The sequence below is a fragment of the Microchirus variegatus genome (genome assembly GCF_963457635.1).
Source record: "Microchirus variegatus genome assembly, chromosome: 21".
Lineage (NCBI taxonomy): Eukaryota > Metazoa > Chordata > Actinopteri > Pleuronectiformes > Soleidae > Microchirus > Microchirus variegatus.
Window position 1 is genome coordinate 3,401,949 of NC_139822.1, and position 20,152 is coordinate 3,422,100.

The 20,152-nt window shown below is 40.4% G+C and overlaps 1 protein-coding gene across 1 annotated transcript; it reads right to left on the reverse strand.

The window, feature by feature from the left end:
- Positions 1 to 232: 232 nt before the first annotated feature.
- LOC310942403 (coiled-coil domain-containing protein 85C-B-like) lies at positions 233 to 17,021 on the reverse strand (the record flags this gene model as incomplete). Its single annotated transcript, XM_083907783.1, has 5 exons — positions 233 to 337; positions 1,403 to 1,492; positions 2,532 to 2,612; positions 6,317 to 6,396; positions 16,364 to 17,021. The coding sequence occupies 5 exons, from the start codon at positions 17,019 to 17,021 to the stop codon at positions 233 to 235; spliced, it is 1,014 nt and encodes a 337-aa protein (XP_083763909.1).
- Positions 17,022 to 20,152: the final 3,131 nt, after the last annotated feature.

A 20,152-nucleotide genomic window follows, 5' to 3' on the forward strand; every position in this document is an offset into this window, starting at 1 on the left:
GAGCAAACTTGAGTCATGTGACGAGCTCTATACTAAAGCCCACATCATGACACAGGCTGCTTTTGCCTTTGGAATAGCCATACTGTTTTCCAAAGACAACACAGAGCACAATATCCTACTATGACAAACTACACATCCACTTTGACTCAGTTTAAGGCTGTAATTTGTCAGCAGAGAAATAAATCAGTTGGCTGAAATGTTTCCAGTTCAAACTCCTGGTCCCTGGGCATCTTCATTTGGTGTCTAACAACTGTAATGCTCCATTCAAATTTCCTGACAGCTGCTGTCTGAGGGAAGACTTGGAGCCAGTGGCATCACCCAGCTTCCTCCAAACCACCTGAGAGGGAAACAATGGCTGTCAAACACACACATTTCATATGTTTATCATGTCTGACATGTATTTATGAAATATCCCATGTGATTTTTCACTCGTGGTGACTCATGTAGATCGAGATGGTGTCACGGATGACTGCCTCGGTGCGCGAGTGTGAATGAATGGTTGTTTGTCTCTATATGTGGCCCTGTGATGGACTGTCCAGGGTGTACCCCACCTATTGCCCTATTTCAGCTGAGTCTGCTGATGGGCACAGCACCCCCCGCAACCCTCCAGAGCAGGGGTTCTCAAAGTTTTGATACCTGAGGGCCAATTTAGGAACCCAACAAAAAAACCAGAAAGAAATCCCATTTGTAATAATTTTAATGACCAGATTGCAGTTCTACAGTTTAGCGTTAAGTAAGCATTAATATAATGTAATTTAAGCATTAATATAATAACGCTTTATAATTTACTGGGTAATTTACCCAGTATTTAGGCCATTGTTCTTACCTTCTAATTACAGGTTAATACCAAGTAACACATTTCTGTTACCATATATTCACTGGGTAAATAGCTAGTAATTGGGGGCTGTAGCTACCTGCTTATTACCAGCTTATAACCCAATAATACACTTAAATTCACCATATAGAAACTAGGTAAATACCCAGTATTTTTGTTTACACTTATTGGTCTGTATCCAGTAATGTCCAATAAACATTTAACAATCTTCGTAGCTCCTGGATTAAAACTATCAACTGTAATTCATTGCGGGCCGCCAGAAATATTTCTGCGGGCCACCATTGGCCCCCGGGCCGCACTTTGAGAACCAATGCTCCAGAGGATAAAGTGGTAGATAATGGATGGATGGTTGCATATCTTTATAAATCAAATTTATGGGAAATTTAAGGGAAAGGTTAGGTTTAATGTGCAATATCCAGTATGATATAGCACATTTAATAAATAAAATATTTTCTATCTATCTGTGGAACTTTTACACCCTTGTTTACACCACATACACTACAATACTGCAGAGCTACCTGTTAATCAAAGAAAGAAAGAATGAACGAAAAAAAGAAAGAAACCTACATTGCACATCTCTCTCACAATGGCCTTCTCTTTATCATTGAGCTCTTCATTGTATTCCTGGGTCCTCCGGCTGTCCAGCTTGTCATGGACCTCCAGCACCTATGTGCACACACACACACACACACACACACACACACACACACACACACACACACACACACACACACACACACACACACACACACACACACAAATGTATTAGTACTGTGCTACTTTTACATTGCTCTATGACTCTATAGTCAAAAGGATGACTTCAGACAAAGTTATGAGGTGAGGTGCTGCTCTCACGAACAACATGGCTGACAGCGGGGATACAAGGAAAAACTGATTTTAAAGAAGTTACACCAGCTTAGGTCTATGATATAAGGATGTGTTGACCATGTTTTCTCATTGTTAGAACACATTTTAGGTTGGCAAACCACTCTACTAAATGAGAGCCTGTGTCCATGTCTTAATCTGGTTCTTGGGCACAATATGACTCAAGTTTGATTTGACAGACTCAAAGCCTGAGCAGGTTTGCATCATCTGCATTGGCACTATGTCACTTCTGGTTTTGGGTCTGTGCCACAAAAATAACTACATAATTCTACTGTATGGCATACATTAACAGTTGGTTTGCAAGAGTTGTATTCCAAACAGGACCCCGGAGCCAATCCATTTGTTATTTTAAGGCCTTATCCACACAGAAACAAAGTACTTTCGCTGTACTGTCTTTTTCTCTTTTTTAAAAAAAGAGTTTTCCATAAACACGGCATAGTTTAAAGAAAATGTCTTCATCCACACGAAACACCCCAAATATAACTCTAAACACTGTAGTACTTATGCCAGGCCTGTATGTTACGTTGCTTTAGAAATACACCAAACACAAGAAGAGGAAAACAATGATGAAGATAGTGACAGTGAAAGCAAACACAGGAGAAAGTTGGGACTATGACATCATCGTTTTCCCAAAGTAGCATATGAATACATATTTTGAGATTTTCAACTCTAAGACCTGTTTTTTCAAGAAATAGTGCTTCCAAAATGCAGGTTCAGTGGAAATAACAAATTTTAGCTGATTCTTGACAACTTTTCTTTCATGTGTACGAAAGACAGACATCTGCTAACAAAGGCAGGTTGGTTGGCTTACCTTCAATGCATGGACTATTGCCTCTGGTTTCTGCCCTGCAGGGAGGTAGAGACTTGTGGGGGAGGGGCTCCGAGCAGCAGTCTGGAGAGGAAGGAGTCACAGTCATTGTTATCAGGTGGACACACAGGATCGCTATGACGACAGGAGGTGCAGTAGAGCTGCTGTGTTTGCAGTAAAACAGCAGAAGATCAATCAGCTGTTCAGAATTTTGTCCTGCATCTGCTGCTCTGGACCTTCCGTCTCGGATAAACATCACTGCTAGTGCTTTTGTCTCTTTCTGTCTCAGCTCAATTATTTGTGATGTGATGTGATGTTATAAGGTTAGTTTAGGTTCGTGTGGTTTTATGTGGCAAGTGTTGCCTGAGCTGTGTGCTCCCTCTGTTGGCAAGGAAAACACAATTTATTTAATTGTGTTTTCCTTATACAACCTTATACAACTTAAAAGCTTAAGTCATTGGTTCTCAAAGTGTGGCCCGGGGGCCAATGGCAGCCCGCAGAAACATTTCTGGCGGCCCGCTATGAATTACTGTTGATAGTTTTAATCCAGGAGGTACTAAGGATACAGGATACAGACCAATAAGTGTAAACAAAAATACTGGGTATTTACCTGGTTTCTATATGGTGAATTTTAGTGTATTATTGGGTTATAAGCTGGTAATTAGCAGGTAGCTACAGCCCCCAATTACTAGCTATTTACCCAGTAAATATATGGTAAAAGAAATGTGTTACTTGGTATTAACCTGTAATTAGAAGGTAAGAACAATGGCCAAAATACTGGGTAAATTACCCTGTAAATTATAAAGCGTTATTATATTAACGCTTATATTACTTAACGCTAAACTGTAGAACTGCAATCTGGTCATTAAAATGATTACAAATGGTATTTATTTTTGTTTTTTTTCCTTTGGCGGCCCTCAGTCCAATGTTGGGTTCCTAAATTGGCCCTCAGGTATCAAAACTTTGAGAACCCCTGGCTTAAGTGGACATTTTGCAGAAGAATATGTCCACTCCACATCTCGTTTTTAGACAGCCTTTTCCAACTGTAAACTGAAGTTACAGTTAAACTTAAATAAGCTTTTATGAGATTTTATCGGTTAAACCTTTTGTCAAAGTTACAGTGTGTAAAATTGTTATTTAAAACCTTTACTGGTGAAGTTGAAGCTGAATTTCCCTCACCTCAGCCCTTCTAATGCTGTATACACACTGAACGTGCAGTGAGTTTACATACAAAGTCAATGAGTTTCGGTGTGTATCTTCAGATCTTCCATGTTAGTTGGTGACGTGCCTTATGGGTTGAGGAAAGCGGAAGATACACACCGAAACTTTTTTTTTTTTTTTAAGTTTTAAGTTTTATTTGTAGTATCTGCTATTTTACATGAGATCCTGATGTATCTAACCTCAGTTTACAGTGGAGAATAGTATAGAACAAAACAGTACAGTATAAAAATGGTTACTTTGCTCAAATAAGCTCTCTAAGTATTTATATTGGGCTACTTATGCATTCAGTCAGTCCCCAGTTCAGCCAGACCTTTTCTATCATCTTATTAAAAGCGACTATATCATATTTTTTTACGTATCATGTGTTTCATCTAATCATAAGTTAAAGTCGACCACAGTAAAACTGACGTTTACACAGCGTCAGTATTTTTTGTACTTTGGTTGTTTCTTCACCCTCTTATTCAGGATGCATCACAAGTCCCAGTGCACAGGCGCATGCAATCCACTTTACGGTACACAGTATGCGAACAAAGAGAACGCTATGGCAGAGCCAACAAAACCAAAGTGGATACTTTCAGAAGAAGCCAAGGAATGAAAAAGAGAATCTGTTCGAGCAAGAGACAAAACAAGAGTGCAAAACAATTGTGAAGGTCGCTGATGACTTGTGATTGAAAAGTGCATGCTAACTTTACTAGCCGGTGTTGTATCAGAGCTGACCATCAGAATTCTGCCTGGTTAATAATGTGCTTTGTTTTGATTTAGGTAAGATAATTTAAAGGGGATGTACTGTACCCTATTTCTCAAAGTTAAACTAGTTCCCTGGTGTCCTAATGAACATGTCTGTGACATGCTTTGGTCAAAATACCATAAGGATGAAGCACCACAGCAGTTCAATAACCCTGCCAAAACAAGGGGGACCACTAAAACATAACTGAATCTTAGTTTTTCACACTTTGGGGACTGGTATGGCCTCCAGGGTCCCAAATATAAGTATTTAAATGATTAAAAAGTTGATTTTGCATAATATGTCCCCTTTATCTTGGTAAACACTGGCAGAGAAAATTGACTGCTTCCTGTGATATTCACGGCTCCGTGTGTATAGTATTATTTTTTAGTCTTTTGAGTACTGTAAAATATAATCGGGCTGTTGCTGTTTTTGGTAAAGAATTTGAGATTTTAGGTTTAGGTAGTGGGATATTCTGATGGTCACAGTTACTGATGTAACAGTTTGGCTTAGGATATAACAGTATTGACTGCACACAAAAAAATCCTGTATTTTTACACAAAAACATTGTTCAAATGTTAGCAATAGTAACAATTACATGTTTCTATTCAAGAGACCAACGTATATAACTACAGACGACCATTGTTGATGTGAGGCTGCAGAGTGGGAAGTGAATTCAGGAGTGCTGTCCAAAGACCTGAGGACCAAAGACACCTGTGTCCACCAACTACTGTCACCACACACATAGTGAATGTGTCAAAGCATAGGGTGGTCTCTGAGGTTTATTATACATTTTAGGCTTGCAAATAAAAGATAATCATAACAGAACTCAACTCAGCTAAAACTAATTGAGAACTTCAAACGGTATCTTAATTCTACTTTTGTGCAACAGGCCCCATGCATTGCTGACAACCATACTTCAAAAAAATTAAAACCAAAAAAAATCTATTCCTTTAAAGCGGAAATAGACCGGAAGTTCCAATGAACGCTGTTTTTTAGTGTGTATCTGCGTCATTACCTTGTTTATGAAGCCCTGAAGGTTCTAAACAAACAGTTCAGCCACTGCTGAGAACGCTGTGTTTTATTGTAATCTCGGGCTCAGCGAGATCTCTGAAAAAACCCGTTATAGTTACGTAAACAGCTGTTCTCCTGAACAGCAGATCCTCCTGCTCCGGGCACTAGTCCGGGCACATCCGGTTGCGTACATTGAACCGCAGAAGAAGAATAACGTCCGTTGTGGAGGTGTTTCACGAGCGACAGTATCTTCTGACTCTGGGTCTGACTCCGGGTCAAAGTCATAAAAGAGACTGCGGCGGGGAGTCGTGAAGAAGCTATTTTTAAACAAATGTTTTGATAATGAGTAGCAGTGCATCCACCGTTCCAGGGGGGGGAGCTGTGCTTCTGAGAGCGGGTGTGCTGAATATGTCACTTCCGGGTTGAGAGAGTTGAGTCTCAAATATCGCGGCTGGGAAACAGCGTCAGAAAAGAGGATTTCTATCGGCTCGTTTACAGCAACTAGGAGGTTTTTGACCATAAAAACAAGTTAATGTATGTAAGTAGACCTCCATTACTAACATATATGTCCAACAGGACCACTCTATGTGAGCTTTAATACTTTCCCACACGTACATACACAGTGAACCGATCTTATCTTACAAATAAGGTGAGATAGAGTTACCCAGACTGCTGGTTGGAGTCTCATATCTAATGGACTAAATATCTAACCAACAGTACCTGCACTGAATTATGTCCTGTATGCCTTTAAGTTTCACTTGATGATGATGATACCAATTTGTGCTGTGTACACTGATGAGAGGATTCAGTGTCAGTGACTGTGACTTACCTGTGAGAACAGCCACTGGTTTTCACCTTCCAGCATCTTCACCTTGTTCTCCAGCTGTGTGATGTAGTCAGATGATGCATCTTACACAGAATAAACAAAGCAAAACAAACTAAAGTCAGTTCTCAGGACATCTTGGACTGAGCCAATGCCAATCCAAATTATATATAGATCAATTACAGTTAATTCCTTCTGGGCTGTGCTGATGTGTTATGACATTGTATACTGGCTTAACCCTTTAAGGTACGCACCAAGAAAAAATCAAAATCATTTTTGATTATTTTATTTACTTATGATAACAATAACGTGAAATTAGACTACAGTATTTCAGATACAGGCCTCTACCAAACAGTTGAGACATCTGTTCATAACAAACCTGGTTTGCATAATTCATAAAGTACAACTTTCAGAACAAGTCACATTACGTGTTGGTGAGTTCAGCTTGATGCATTTTTCAATGAGATATAGTGACTTAAAGTGTAGTCGACCAAATGGTTGAGTAGTACCTTAAAGGGTTAAAAGCCTTTAAAGGACAGGTTCTTAAAAATGTGCTTGTATGAGGTACTGGAACATAACATCCTGTAGGGGGTGCAAGCTCCCTGTGCTGCAGGAGACAGGCAGGCATACTCTCAGTCACTATATGTGAATGGAAAATGTAATTGTAAATATTACTGAATGAAAACAAAGTTGTCAGTGAGGACATGAAGAAAACACACATTTTAGCCACTTAACAAAGGGCTCACCTAATGATAATAATAATAACAAATTATAAGGTCTTCAATATCTTAATATGTTTGCTGCATTATCTCTCTGCAGGACAGGAAACTGAGATTCCCACTACAATCTTGTTATTTAAAGTAGACATATTATACCTTATTTCTTCAAGTGAACCTAGTTCCCTGGTGTCCTAATGAACATGTCTGTGACATGCTTTGGTCAAAACACCTTAAGGATGAAGCACCACAGCAGTTCAATCACCCTGTCAAAACAACCCTGTTCAGAACGCTCACTTTTGAGTGCCTGTCTCTTTAAATGCAAATGAGACACAGGAAACTACGTCAGCGTCACTGAAGCTCCAGCAGCTAGCAGCAGTTAGCATTTGGAAAAGTGATCATTTGCCGACTCTAGCCGGCACATTGCCGTCATATATTAAAAGTATTCACTGGACACGTATCTCCTCTGAGGCTGGAAGTTTGTGTAGAACTCTGTGCTGCACTGTGCAGCCAACAATAGAACACTTCATCGGACTTCTGCTTTTCCGGATACTATTGCCCCCATCTCGCATTTTTTTCTGGATAAAGCAGAGCTCCATTGAGACAACAATTCCAGGAATGTATCATTGTGAAGTCACAATGAGCGCAGAAGTCAACATCGCATGTTTTATCTCCTGTACTTAGACTGAGGCGGACCACAAAAACATGAGCGGGACATCTTTTTTCCACACTTTGCCTACTCATAGGGCCTCCAGAGTCCCAAATATAAGAAATATATAATATATATATATATATATATATATTATAATAAAAAGTTGGGTAACGCTTTCTTTTACAGTCCCCTAATTACCAGGTATTTACCTGGTAAATTCATGGTAACACCAAAGTGTTACTAGGTAATTACCAATGGTAATAAGAAAGTAAATACAGTGAAACTGTTGCCAAAATACTGGGCATTTACCTGGTAACTATATAGTTAATTATAGCGTGTTATTACTGCTGTTAATAAGAAGGTATGTACAGCTAAACTATGGCAAAACTATGGTAAATGTAAGTGTATTATTGGGTTATAAACTGGTAATAAGCAGGTACCTACAGTCCCCTAATTACTAGCTATTTACCCAAGGGGTAATCTAACAAACCTAACCGTAAAAATGTGTGTAATTACATGGAAACAAGCTTGGCTTTCTTTTACAGTACAGTTTTACTTTACTTACCAAGTACATTACCGTGCATTACCCAGTATTTTGGCAACGGTTTCACTGTATTTACTTATCTTATTACCCTTGGTAATTACCTAGCAACACTTTAGTGTTACCATGAATTTACCAGCTAAATACCAGGTAATTAGGGGACTGTAAAAGAAAGCGTTACCAAAAGTTGATTTTGCATAATATGTTTCCTTTAACTGTGAATTCAGAGTAAAACAATCAGGGCAGAGCAGCACAAATGGAGAGACAGAGCTGTTTGACTGAGAAGTCAAATATTCAGCTGTACAGGATTGACACTGTGTCTCAAAGTCACCGGAACACACACACACACACACACACACACACACACACACACACACACACACACACACACACACACACACACACACACACACACACACACACACACTGTACACGAGGAAAGACTGCTGACAAATAAAAGCAGAGATAAGAGGACATTCATTCAGTCAGCACAAACACAATTACAGTACAGTCCTGTCTGTCCACCTCTCTGTTCCTCTGTCCTTCCACTGTAGCTTTATTTCCAAAGCCACAGTTACAAAGCACTGCACGACAAACATCAATAATTAAAATACCCATATTAAACGATATAGAATACATATAGAGAAGGTTGAACTGGAAAAGCTGTTGAGTAATTGTGTGTTTCAACATGTGTTAGAGATAAATGGTGTTTCTGCAGCTCTTATAGCAAGAATTAGGATGTGCCAAAGCTTTACAGATTACATCATTGTTATCATACTTTACAATCAATTTAAACACCACAATGATACATATAAGACACATATATTATATTATATTCATGGCGCAAACGAGTGTTCAGTGCTTAAATGCCAAAATCATGGAACTCATATTTGAGGAAGAGGAAAGGTTCAATGGTTTCTTAGTAATTAAGAATGTACTAAAGCAGCTGCTCGAGCTACATCCTGGGACAAAGCTTCGTAGGAAAAAAGCCATAGATTCTTAAATGCATTACAGTTTTCTGGTTAATCTGCAGCCATTTTCAGCCTGTAATATTCATTGAAACTAAGAAAAATATAGACACAACGAGCCAAAATTTACATCGAACTCTAACTTTTCTTGATTATGCTGACTTTGATCATGTATACCTTACTAGTTCTCATATTTGCGCACACATCAATAATCAATTTTACCTCTGTATTCAACTTAAGCATTTAGATTTCATGCAAACCATTGTTTTAGCTTGTTAGTGGCAATTAAAGCTTAAAGTAAAAATTCACAGAATTCAGGGTTTATTTTGCTTTCCTGGAAATCTATTTTTGCAGTGTGGATACAGGGAAGACTTTTCCCCCGCCCTGTTTGTTAGCAAATAACACTCTACTTAAGGTCAGAAGTCTATCTGAAAATAAAACTAATATGTCAAACACTATACGCTATACTGTGTATTTTATGATTTACTGGTTAGTGTTAGTTCTTTCTCAGTTTCCTGTTGCGTCATAGACATTACCTCTGCCTGATAAGTTCAAACTGAGGAAGTCGACAAGTTCATATCTGTGTGGGGGATAACCCTAGCCATGTATTAAAGGAGGTTGATGAGAGCACAACAGACCTGAGATCAGTAATATTCTTGTTTGCATTGGCTCACCACAACGTGTGCCCACTTCAAACGTTGTGTGCCACATGATCTCATGTGATAAGTGTATAGGTCGGATTTCCTACTGAAACTTGGCATACGCCAAAACCCAGAAACTGTCGTACGCATAAATAAATTCATATGTATCAAAGTGTGCGTACGCATGGATCCAAGCACGTTCCCTTTGTACATCCCAAATCAACGTGAAATTGAGCGCACATGCAGAGGTGCCAAACTCCTCCCTGTCCACGCCCACATTTAAATATGTAAGTCAATTTAAATAGGCCCTGGACCTGAGATTCATCTTTTTGATCAAATAACGCAATGAACAAAGAAAAGAAAAGGAATTTTACACAGTCTGAGATTTTGTTTGGTACCCTCAGGGTACCAGGGATAAATATGACAAAAAAAAGACGTGAGTGGGAGCGTGTGTGAGGCTGTGGGATCCAAGCAGTGCGCACACAAACACAGAGAGATTAAAAATAAATGGTCAGATCTCAAGGTGGAGGTGAAGCGGAGGGTTTGTGCTCACTGCCGAAGCAAAGTGACCACAACAGGTCATACAATCAGCTGCTCACAATACATATCGCTCGTGCGTAAAGATGGCAGGATATTAAACACTTTGACTCATGATTCATTTATTTTTTTTATTTCTCACAATTAATAAATGCAGAAGTGCGCCGCGGCTGACATTTACAACTTTACAACCGCTTTCACTGACATGAATACTGAACACAGGGAGACGATCAGGGGCTTGTTAGAAAGCTCTGTAGCTCTCATTTCACCAGCAGAAAATAAAGAAAACCAAAAACATGATATTTGAATGCGCACATGCCCAAATGTGCATGGCGTTGGTTTACATACGGGACAATCACTTTGATGACAACTTGTTCTCCCACAGTTTCCCAGCATCACCACTAAGTGTCGCCAAAGGAACAATAGCTGGAGAAACGTGGTACGCCAGCCATGAAGTTGGCACTATGGGAGATATGGCGGATGATGTGCTGAACTGCACGTCTTGGTCTCCGGCTTCATTTATTACAGAACTACAAGACAGGAACAGAGCTGTGGTCAGAGATCTGGGGGTGAACCGTGGGGAGCGATGACTGCATGGACCCTCCTCCTGTCTCCTCTCATTCTCGAAGTCCAGCACCGCTGCTCAAAACTGAATGGCGTACTCTCCATCGCTGTCGCGGTTCTGTTGCAGGTATCCAAGGCTCGTGACGGGAAGAGAGGTGTCGAAAACCTTCCTGAGGGCAGAAAACAAATCATCTGCCGTGCGGCAGGAGGGTGCATCTCAGTCCAGTAACTGTGGCCCACACAGAGGAGCGGCCGGTGAGATGGGAAACAATGAAGGCTAATTTGTTCAGTTCTGAGCTGTAAATCTGTGGACTTTCGACTGTGTTCTTCATGGCGAGGGTCTCAGCTGGATCCATCAGAGACGTAAAAGTAAATAGAGTCTTTATTGCTCTCTTAAAAAACAGAACGAAAAGGAATGCACGAGGGCAAGAGCAATAGGCACTAAACAAAACTATGACAAAAAGAGAGGGTCATGTTCTAGAGTACCAATCTAGGTCAGTGTTTTTCAACCTTTTTTGAGCCAAGGTACATTTTTTTCATTGAAAAAATCACGAGGCACACCACCAAACAAAAATGTTTAAAAAATGATACTCTGTAGCCTATATTAACAATTTAGTCATTCTTAAGTGTCTTGAATATTTATATCCATATTATTTGCAGATAATTAATTATTTGTTTTCAAATGTTTTTAGACCAATTAGGTGAAATTGGATAATTTCCCACACCTGACGATCTCTCACGGCACACTAGCGTGCCACGGCACAGTGGTTGAAAAACACTGATTCTAGGTTATACAAATTGCATGAACACGAACAACGCACTGACAATGGAAAAAGGGAACCGACCGGGAAGAGGGAACCGGGACCAGGTGCTGACAATCGGGGAATAACACCAGGTGCAGACACTCAAAGAAAGACAGGACCAGGGTAAAGACAGTGACAGTGCAGACAACCTGGGAGGAGAGGGGAACCCTTACCAAAAATAAAACAGGAAATGACAAAAAGGTGACTCCCAAAACAAAACACAACTAACAAACTTGCCGATAAGAACAACAGCAGATAGATAGTGTGTAGAAACTCCCATGGTGCACAGAGACCTTCCCGTGCTGCCTCATTATCATAACACTGCCTTTCTCTCTCACAAGCTGCAAATCTGTCACACACACACATACACATACACAAACACACACACACACACACACACACACACACACACACACACACACACACACTGAGCGATGCAACGGTACAGTTTTCCCACAGTTTGGTATGCATCACGGTTTTGGGGCCACAGTAACGGTACGGTTTCGATATCTTAACTCATTGGCTGCCAGCTATTTTCAGAGCAGTGGCTGAATCTTTTCATATTAAAAGAAAAGACCCGCAGCCGTGGCTGCAGTTCAACAGAGTCTGACGGCTCTGACAGTGGTTTGCATTACGTGCATCTGCGCAATACCATAGCCCATGATATCCGAAAATAATGTACTATGTCAACTAGTAATATCAGTACAATAACTGTTGAGGAATACTTTGCTCTGTGCATGTCCTCGCATAGAGTGAGACTGAACATAGGAGCTCAGCTTCGTGGCTGTGATACAATTAGACCGCTGGACGCTGCTGTTGTGTTGTGTGCAGGTGCGCCTGCAGTTATAAATACATAGGTAATACATAATAAACATACATTTGCACATCTTTGAATGTAGAAAATAGAAAGCCTATTTAGATTATAACAAATAGAATAGACAGCATATACATTAAGAAATCAGCTGTGCCATGACGACCCGGTTCACATTGAGAAGGTACTATGGAAAAGGATGTGACTGATACCAAACTGAGTAGAGTTGAGCCATGTAGGACAAGAACTGTATTATGGAAAAGCGTCATAAGGTAAAAACCAGTCAAGAGGTAAAAGTGGAAAAACAATGAAACACAATACAATCAATACAATCACTCAAATGCTGTGAAAAGCCTCATCAACATATGTGAATGAGATGCTGCCAAGGTTAAGGTCTTTCATAAAGGCCACTTCTCCGACTGCCTAATGCGTTATCCGACTGTGTAACCACGGAGACACCTCGAGCCTTCATACTTCTCCGTCGTGGTGACAGATACGCACTGCAATTTCCCACCTGATCAGTAGGGGTCGCTACGCAAGGTTGTTGTGCTTTTGGCTACAGTGTAGTGATGGGATCGGCAGTTCATTTGAGTGTACTGAATCACTAGAATCCGTTCATTAAAATGATTTGTTCAAAAGATTCGTTCACCGAATCGTTCAGTGCTTAGCAGGAGCCCAGTGTCCTGCTACGTGACTCACATCCTCCCTGAGTGCAGTACGTTCGCGCCGTGGGTCATAGAGTGAGTGACAGTGGAACGAGATTCATGTCCTCAGCCACAGTTCTCCAGTTCTCTGTGTGTCAGATCGTCCGCGAATCATGACTGAGTCAGTGATTGACAGCGCAAATGAATCACTGCAGCACGGCAGACACAGCTCTTCTTAATAGTCACTCCCTCCCCGCTCGGCGCACGTTGGCTGGCGTCATTTGCCGAAGATTCACGAGTGAGTGACACAACACTGCTACAGTGAGCAATGGCGTCCATTTTCTTAGTTTAGGCCCATATTATGGATTACTTACGTCATTGTTGCGTAACATTTATTTTTATTTTACGATCTTTTGTCAATAGCCGGCCGGTGCGGACAAGCGATCGTTTGCTATGGTTTACTTTTCAATAAGCCGTGGTGTGTGGTAACTGTCATCTGAATATGTCCGTGGTTGTGGTATTTGTATGAGTATCATCTTAAAACTAACTGACAACCTTAAAACTAACTGACAACCTAATAACCTAATAACTAACGGATCGTAATAAATAATCCTGACGTAAATGTGTTCTTCTTCTTTTTTGGAGTTGACAGACTGGACGCAGCTTTCGCGTTATTCTGCCCCCTACAGTCTGAAGACGTATCTGCATTTAAGGGGTGTCCCATTTCTAAGTGACAAAATAACCCTCAACACTTGGTTTTGAGGGCCAGTTAAGATTAAGGGTTGAGCTTGAGGGTTAAGATTGTGGGTTAAGATAGGAATTGGAATTGGCCTAAAGACTGTTGAAACAGTGGCCGTTTCTCACTTTTCTGTGTCACGGAACAGCTATCATAGAACAGTGCATACAGTGCCAACCACCATCCAGAAAAATTGTATTTCTAGCTCATTGTATTACAGGAAAATACTTTCTCTTCATGCTGTTGCACCATGGTTGCTTAAAGCTAGACTGTAAAAACACCATATTTGATGCTAGTTACAAGATACGCTCACATAACCTATGCCTAAAGTCATTATATTAACACTTTTAAAATCAAGTCAAGTCAAGTCAGGTTTATTTATATAGTCCATTTCATACTTAAGTGCAACGCAATGTGCTGAACAATAAAAACAGAAACAACAACAACAGCAAAGATATAAAACAATAAAACAATGGCGTAGTGAGATAAATAAATGAAAAAATATATATAAAAAGTAGAATCGGGGGAGGTTTAAAATGCAGAAACGTGTACGTGTACGATAGCAGAAAATCACACTGAATGTTTATCCAACATCTAAGCAATATATACTGACAGTTTCATATACCTGTGCAGCAGTAAGAAACACATGAATTCATCCCTGTGATCAACTCGAGAGCCATTTTATCCACATTATATACATTGTGTGTTTACATATTTTAATTTGTCAGCACTTTCATTTGTAAAGGTTTGCCTTTAAAGCTCCCATAAAACGGAAGTTCCAATTAACACTGTTTTTTTGGTGTGTATCTGCGCCATTACCTCGTTTATGAAGCCCTGAAGGTTCGAAACAAACAGTTCAGCCACCGCTGAGAACGCTGTGTTGTATTGTAAAAACACAACTTCCTTCATCTGAAAACAGGCGCTGTGAAGAAATGCGATCAGACCTGACTGAAGATTTATATCAGTGTTTTCAGCTAGGGCTGGGCAGTATATCAATATTATATCTGTATTATCAAATGAGACAAGATGTTGTCTCATTTGTTATTGCACATAATGTTAGTTATGGAGGTCTACTTACATACATTAAAGGTGAAGTAAGTAGTTTATAGGGCCATCTAGAGGAGAGGCTGAAATTTACAACAAAGAACTGCTCCTCTGCTCACGGGTTAGGGTTAGGGTTTTTGGGTCATATAAACCCATAAATACTACAGTTTCCCTTTAACTTGTTTTTATGGTCAATAGTTGCTGTAAACGAGCCGATAGTGATCTGTCTTTTCTGATGCTGTTCCCCAGCCGCGATATTTCAGACTCAACTCTCACCCAGAAGACAGACTGTGTTGTGATTGGCCAGCCAAAGTAGAGCCTTCCCAACTGTCTTGTGATTGGCCAGTACCCGGAAGTGACATATTCAGCACACCCGCTCTCAGAAGCGCAGCTCCCCCCTGATACACTGCTGTTCATTAACAAAACATTGTTTTAACAATGTTTAAAAATAGCTTCTTCACGACTCCCCGCCGCAGTCCCTTTTATGACTTTGACCCGGAGTCAGAAGACACTGTCGCTCGTGAAACACCTCCACAACGGACGTTATTCTTCTTCTGCGGTTCAATGTACGCAACCGGATGTGCCCGGAGCAGGACGATCGCCTGTTCAGGAGAACTGGTGTTTACGTAACCGTTTTCAGAGATCTCGCTGAGCCCGAGATTACAATAAAACACAGCGTTCTCAGCAGTGGCTGTACTGTTTGTTTAGAACCTTCAGGGCTTCAGAAACATGGTAATGACGCAGATACACACTAAAAACAGCGCTAATTGGAACTTCACGTCTAGGTCCGTTTTAATATTTTAAAGGAAAAGTCACTTAATAACACTTCTTTAACTCATTATTGTGGTACAGCAGAATTTGACTATATTTATAGTCAATTTCATTGTTTCCATCCTTCATTTCACATCAAAAAGCTAAAGAAATAAGCCTGCTATTATCTGAAATGAAAGGTAATAAGTATACTTTAAGATCACGAAATACAGATCATAAACAGTAGATATTTTATTTTAGAGTGTATTTACAGTGTATTGTCACTCCTTTTAAGAGGCACAAACAACATTCAAAAGAAACACGTTCATGAGTCCAGAGAAACAACCTGTGTGCAGTGTTATACACTAAAAATATGTAGCCATTATTTATAAGACATATTACCCAGGCTTACAAAAATATTGATTTGAAATATATCATAATATATGTTGATATCAAATTACGTTTAAAAAAGGTCATACTCCAACCTATCTGCAGCACTCTCACTTTACTCGCTCAATGTTTCTGTTGCCTCCCTTTCATTTGACACTAAACAACTCACTTGTTTAGACCATGCCCTTAAAACAGGGCAAATGTGACATGAATGAATGAATGAATGAATGAATGGATGAATGAGAGTGCGACTCACCTCTTTGCAGGTAATGAGCAGAAAGATCTTCCATTGATCTTCTTAGAGATGCTATTTTGTGTGACTGGTTGTGGGGTTGGTGGTCTGGACTACCAGCGCTCCCGGTACTGGACGTGCTACTTCCATCCCCGACGTCCCGAACTGACACCGAGCCGCTCAGCTGGCCCTGCAGGCTGGACTGGCTGTCGATGGAGCTCCGGCAACCGGCTCCGCTCCTCTCCTCGTCCAGCATGAAGACGATGTCCTTCAGCTCCACGTTCTCCGCCCTCAGCGCCTCCTGACTGAGCTCCAGCTCCCGCAGCTTCTGTTGGTACAGTCCCAGTTCTTTCCACAGGACGCTGGCCGTGTAGCGGCCGAAGCGCTGCCACTCCCGGGACACCTTTCTACCCTTCTGTCGGTCGTCGTCCAGGAAGCAGCACAGCTCCCTCAGCTCCTGGTTGTCGTCCTGAAGTTTCCGGTTGACCTCTTTCAGACTGCGGATCTCATGCAGGTGGACCTGCAGACTCCGGTTCACCTCCTTCATCATGTGTCCGTGCTCCAGCATCAGCTCCATGTTGCGGCTCTCCAGCCTTCGCAGCCTCCGGATCAGATCCTCCTTCCCCAGGATCAGGAGCTCCTCCTCGGCCAGCTGACTCCCGTCCTGCACGTGACTCTCCATTTGCAGCTGCTTTAATGTCACGCTGACACATTAACAGCCTGAGGAAGACTGCGGTATTTCTGTGGACAGCAGAGTCATGGTGGTTAAGTTAAGAGACATAGATGTGAGGCTCAGTGTAGACACTGACACAGTGATAAGTGAGGAGCCGGTGATCGGAGACACACACACACACACACACACACACACACACACACACACACACACACACGCAGGTTATTCTTGTTGGGTCTCTTCATTGTCTTGTCTATTCATTTGCAACCTTTGGGATGAAAAGAGCCATTTTTGTCGCCTCTCCACCCAAAAAAATTGCATTTGGAGCCGCAAAACAACCCACAAAATGAAGATAATAACAGGAATAAAGGTTTTTATGCAGATATAATACATAAAAGAGCAATAGTTCTTTTCTTTATGAACTTTAAGAACTACAAAATGTTCAGTTTATACCCAGCCTCTTATAACGTGGAGCAAAAATAAAACACACATTGATGTAGACCTGGTTCTTCCATTGTTTCATTGTTTGTGACAAATTATTAAAAAATTAAAATGAACCCACTTGGAAATAATGATCGGATTGTGTGTCGTTCATACTTGAGAAAAAGGCATGTGGATCAAAAGATGGAGGACATCCACATGTGTACTTAATATTGCATTTTACTTTGACGTTGGATGTGTTCCACATCATATTAAAAGACTTTTATTCGTCGCCTTGTTCTCTAAAGCTACAAGGAGCCACTGCAGAGTCGCCAAAGGTTGCAGACCCCTGATTTAGACAGACAAACTTTGGCCCTAAGCCCAGCAAGAGCCATATTCTTAAGCATAACCAGTAAATGTCTAACCCTAATCTTATTTTAACCATTATACCATAGAGCATTCAACCAATGGTGAATGCTCTGTATTTATGTAGCACTTTTGTAGTCACTTAAAGCTGCTTTAGACAACAGGGTCACAAAAGCATGTTGACTAGCATTCAGGAACCCAAACCCACAGCCTTCCAGTTGAAAGACCACTCACTCTACCACTGAGCTCCCATTGTCGCAGCAACTAACTCTGTCATGACAGGTCATAGAAAAGTCATCAAGAAGCAAAACCTCGAGCCACATGTGTACAATTTTTAGTCACACACAAAAAGAGAAATATGTGTTAGACAGAAAGACGACTTTATTAATCCCTCTGGGAAATTAACAACTCCAGCATTCACACACAGCACTGTTGAAATTGAAATCGTTTACAGGAGACAGGAAAGAAAAACACCCCAGGTACCCGACGCCATAAAATATAAGATAAAATATAAAACATGCATAGAGTATATATATATATGTATATGTATATACATACATTTGACAGGATCAAATGCCTTCTCTCCATCGAGAGAAACAGCACACTCGGGGACATCTTCAGAGGCAGTAGACAATATTGAACTGTTACCTTATGTTAAAGTAGGACTGCCTACAACATTGGTTCTCAAAGTGCGGCCCGGGGGCCAATGGCGGCCCGCAGAAACATATCTGGCGGCCCCGAAGTGAATTACAGTTGATAGTTTTAATCCAGGAGCTACTAAGCTTGTTAAATGTTTATTGGACAATACTGGATACAGACCAATAAGTGTTAACAAAAATACTGGGTATTTACCTGGTTTCTATATGGTGAATTTTAGTGTATTATTGGGTTATAAGCTGGTAATAAGCAGGTAGCTACAGCCCCCAATTACTAGCTATTTACCCAGTAAATATATGGTAACAGAAATGTCTTACTTGGTATTAACCTGTAATTAGAAGGTAAGAACAAGGGCCAAAATACTGGGTAATTACCCAGTAAATTATAAAGCATCATCATATTAACGCTTATATAACTTAAAGCGAAACTGTAGAACTGCAATCTGGTCATTAAAATGATTACAAAGGGGATTTCTTTCTGTTTTTTTTTTTTTTTCCTTAGGCGGCCCTCAGTCCAATGTTGGGTTCCCAAATTGGCCCTCAGGTATCAACACTTTGAGAACTCCTGGCCTACAAGGTCAGTTTGGTCTTTGGATACGACAGTGGGAGGACCAGGACCTTTGCTATAATTTCAGGTGTTTAGGAGGGAAATAGTTCTGTAGGAGGGGCATTAAGACAGATCTTTATCTTTTTTAGCTACAAGAGTACAGGCCTCTGAAAATGAAGGAGGTATGGAACCTTGTCTCCAAGATTCTGAGAGAACTGAACATAACAATGGGGACAGCAGCAGGAAACATTTCTTCAAGAATTCTGCCAGGAGGCCATCAGAGCTAGCACTATTTCTACTTGGAATATAGACTCCTCTAATCTCTACTTTAGATCTGGTAAAAGACTGGGAACACTGAGACCTCTTAGAAAGTAAATCAAATCACCACTAGTCTGAGATTCCAAGGTGTATAGCTGGCTACAGAAGTCCCAGAATGCTTCATTAATGCAAGCGATCTGTAGTTATAAGGCCATTCGGTAACCAGATCTTTGAAATATTTTTGTTTGTTGCCTTAGAGCCTTTGAGTTGATTGGCTAGTAATTTTCTGATTTGTCTCAATATTTATAAAACATGGTTTCACTTTTTAAAAGGGTTTGTTCAATTGAATAATTGGTGAGCAGGTCAAATTTGGTCTTTAGTACCAACTGCTCTTTGTAAAGATCTGGAGACTTAGTCTGGGCATACTGTTTATCTATCTCTCTGATTTGGTCAGCGAGGTCTGACCGCTCTTTATAGGATTGTTGCCTCACCTGAGCAGTGTAAGATATAATCTGTTCCCAGAGATAATCCTTGAGGGAATCACAGACAATTAGACTATACATGTCTGCATAATTAGTGGTGAGAAAAACAATCTATTTTCTTTTCCATTAATTTAACAAAATGATTGTCCAACTGTAAATTTGAGTTAAGTCACTTCTGTCTCTCCCTGAGGAAGGAATGTGTGATGGACATACAATAACAATGGTACAATAACAAACAATCATAAATAAGAAAGGTGGCCACAAGATTTCTCATGCCCACAGATGCTTCTTCACTATGGACGACTAAACATGACATGTCTACAAATAAATACAGACAGAAGTAAATAAATCAGTGAAAAAATAAATATAGAAACAATCACAGAAATAAATAAATAAAATCCCTGTATTTAT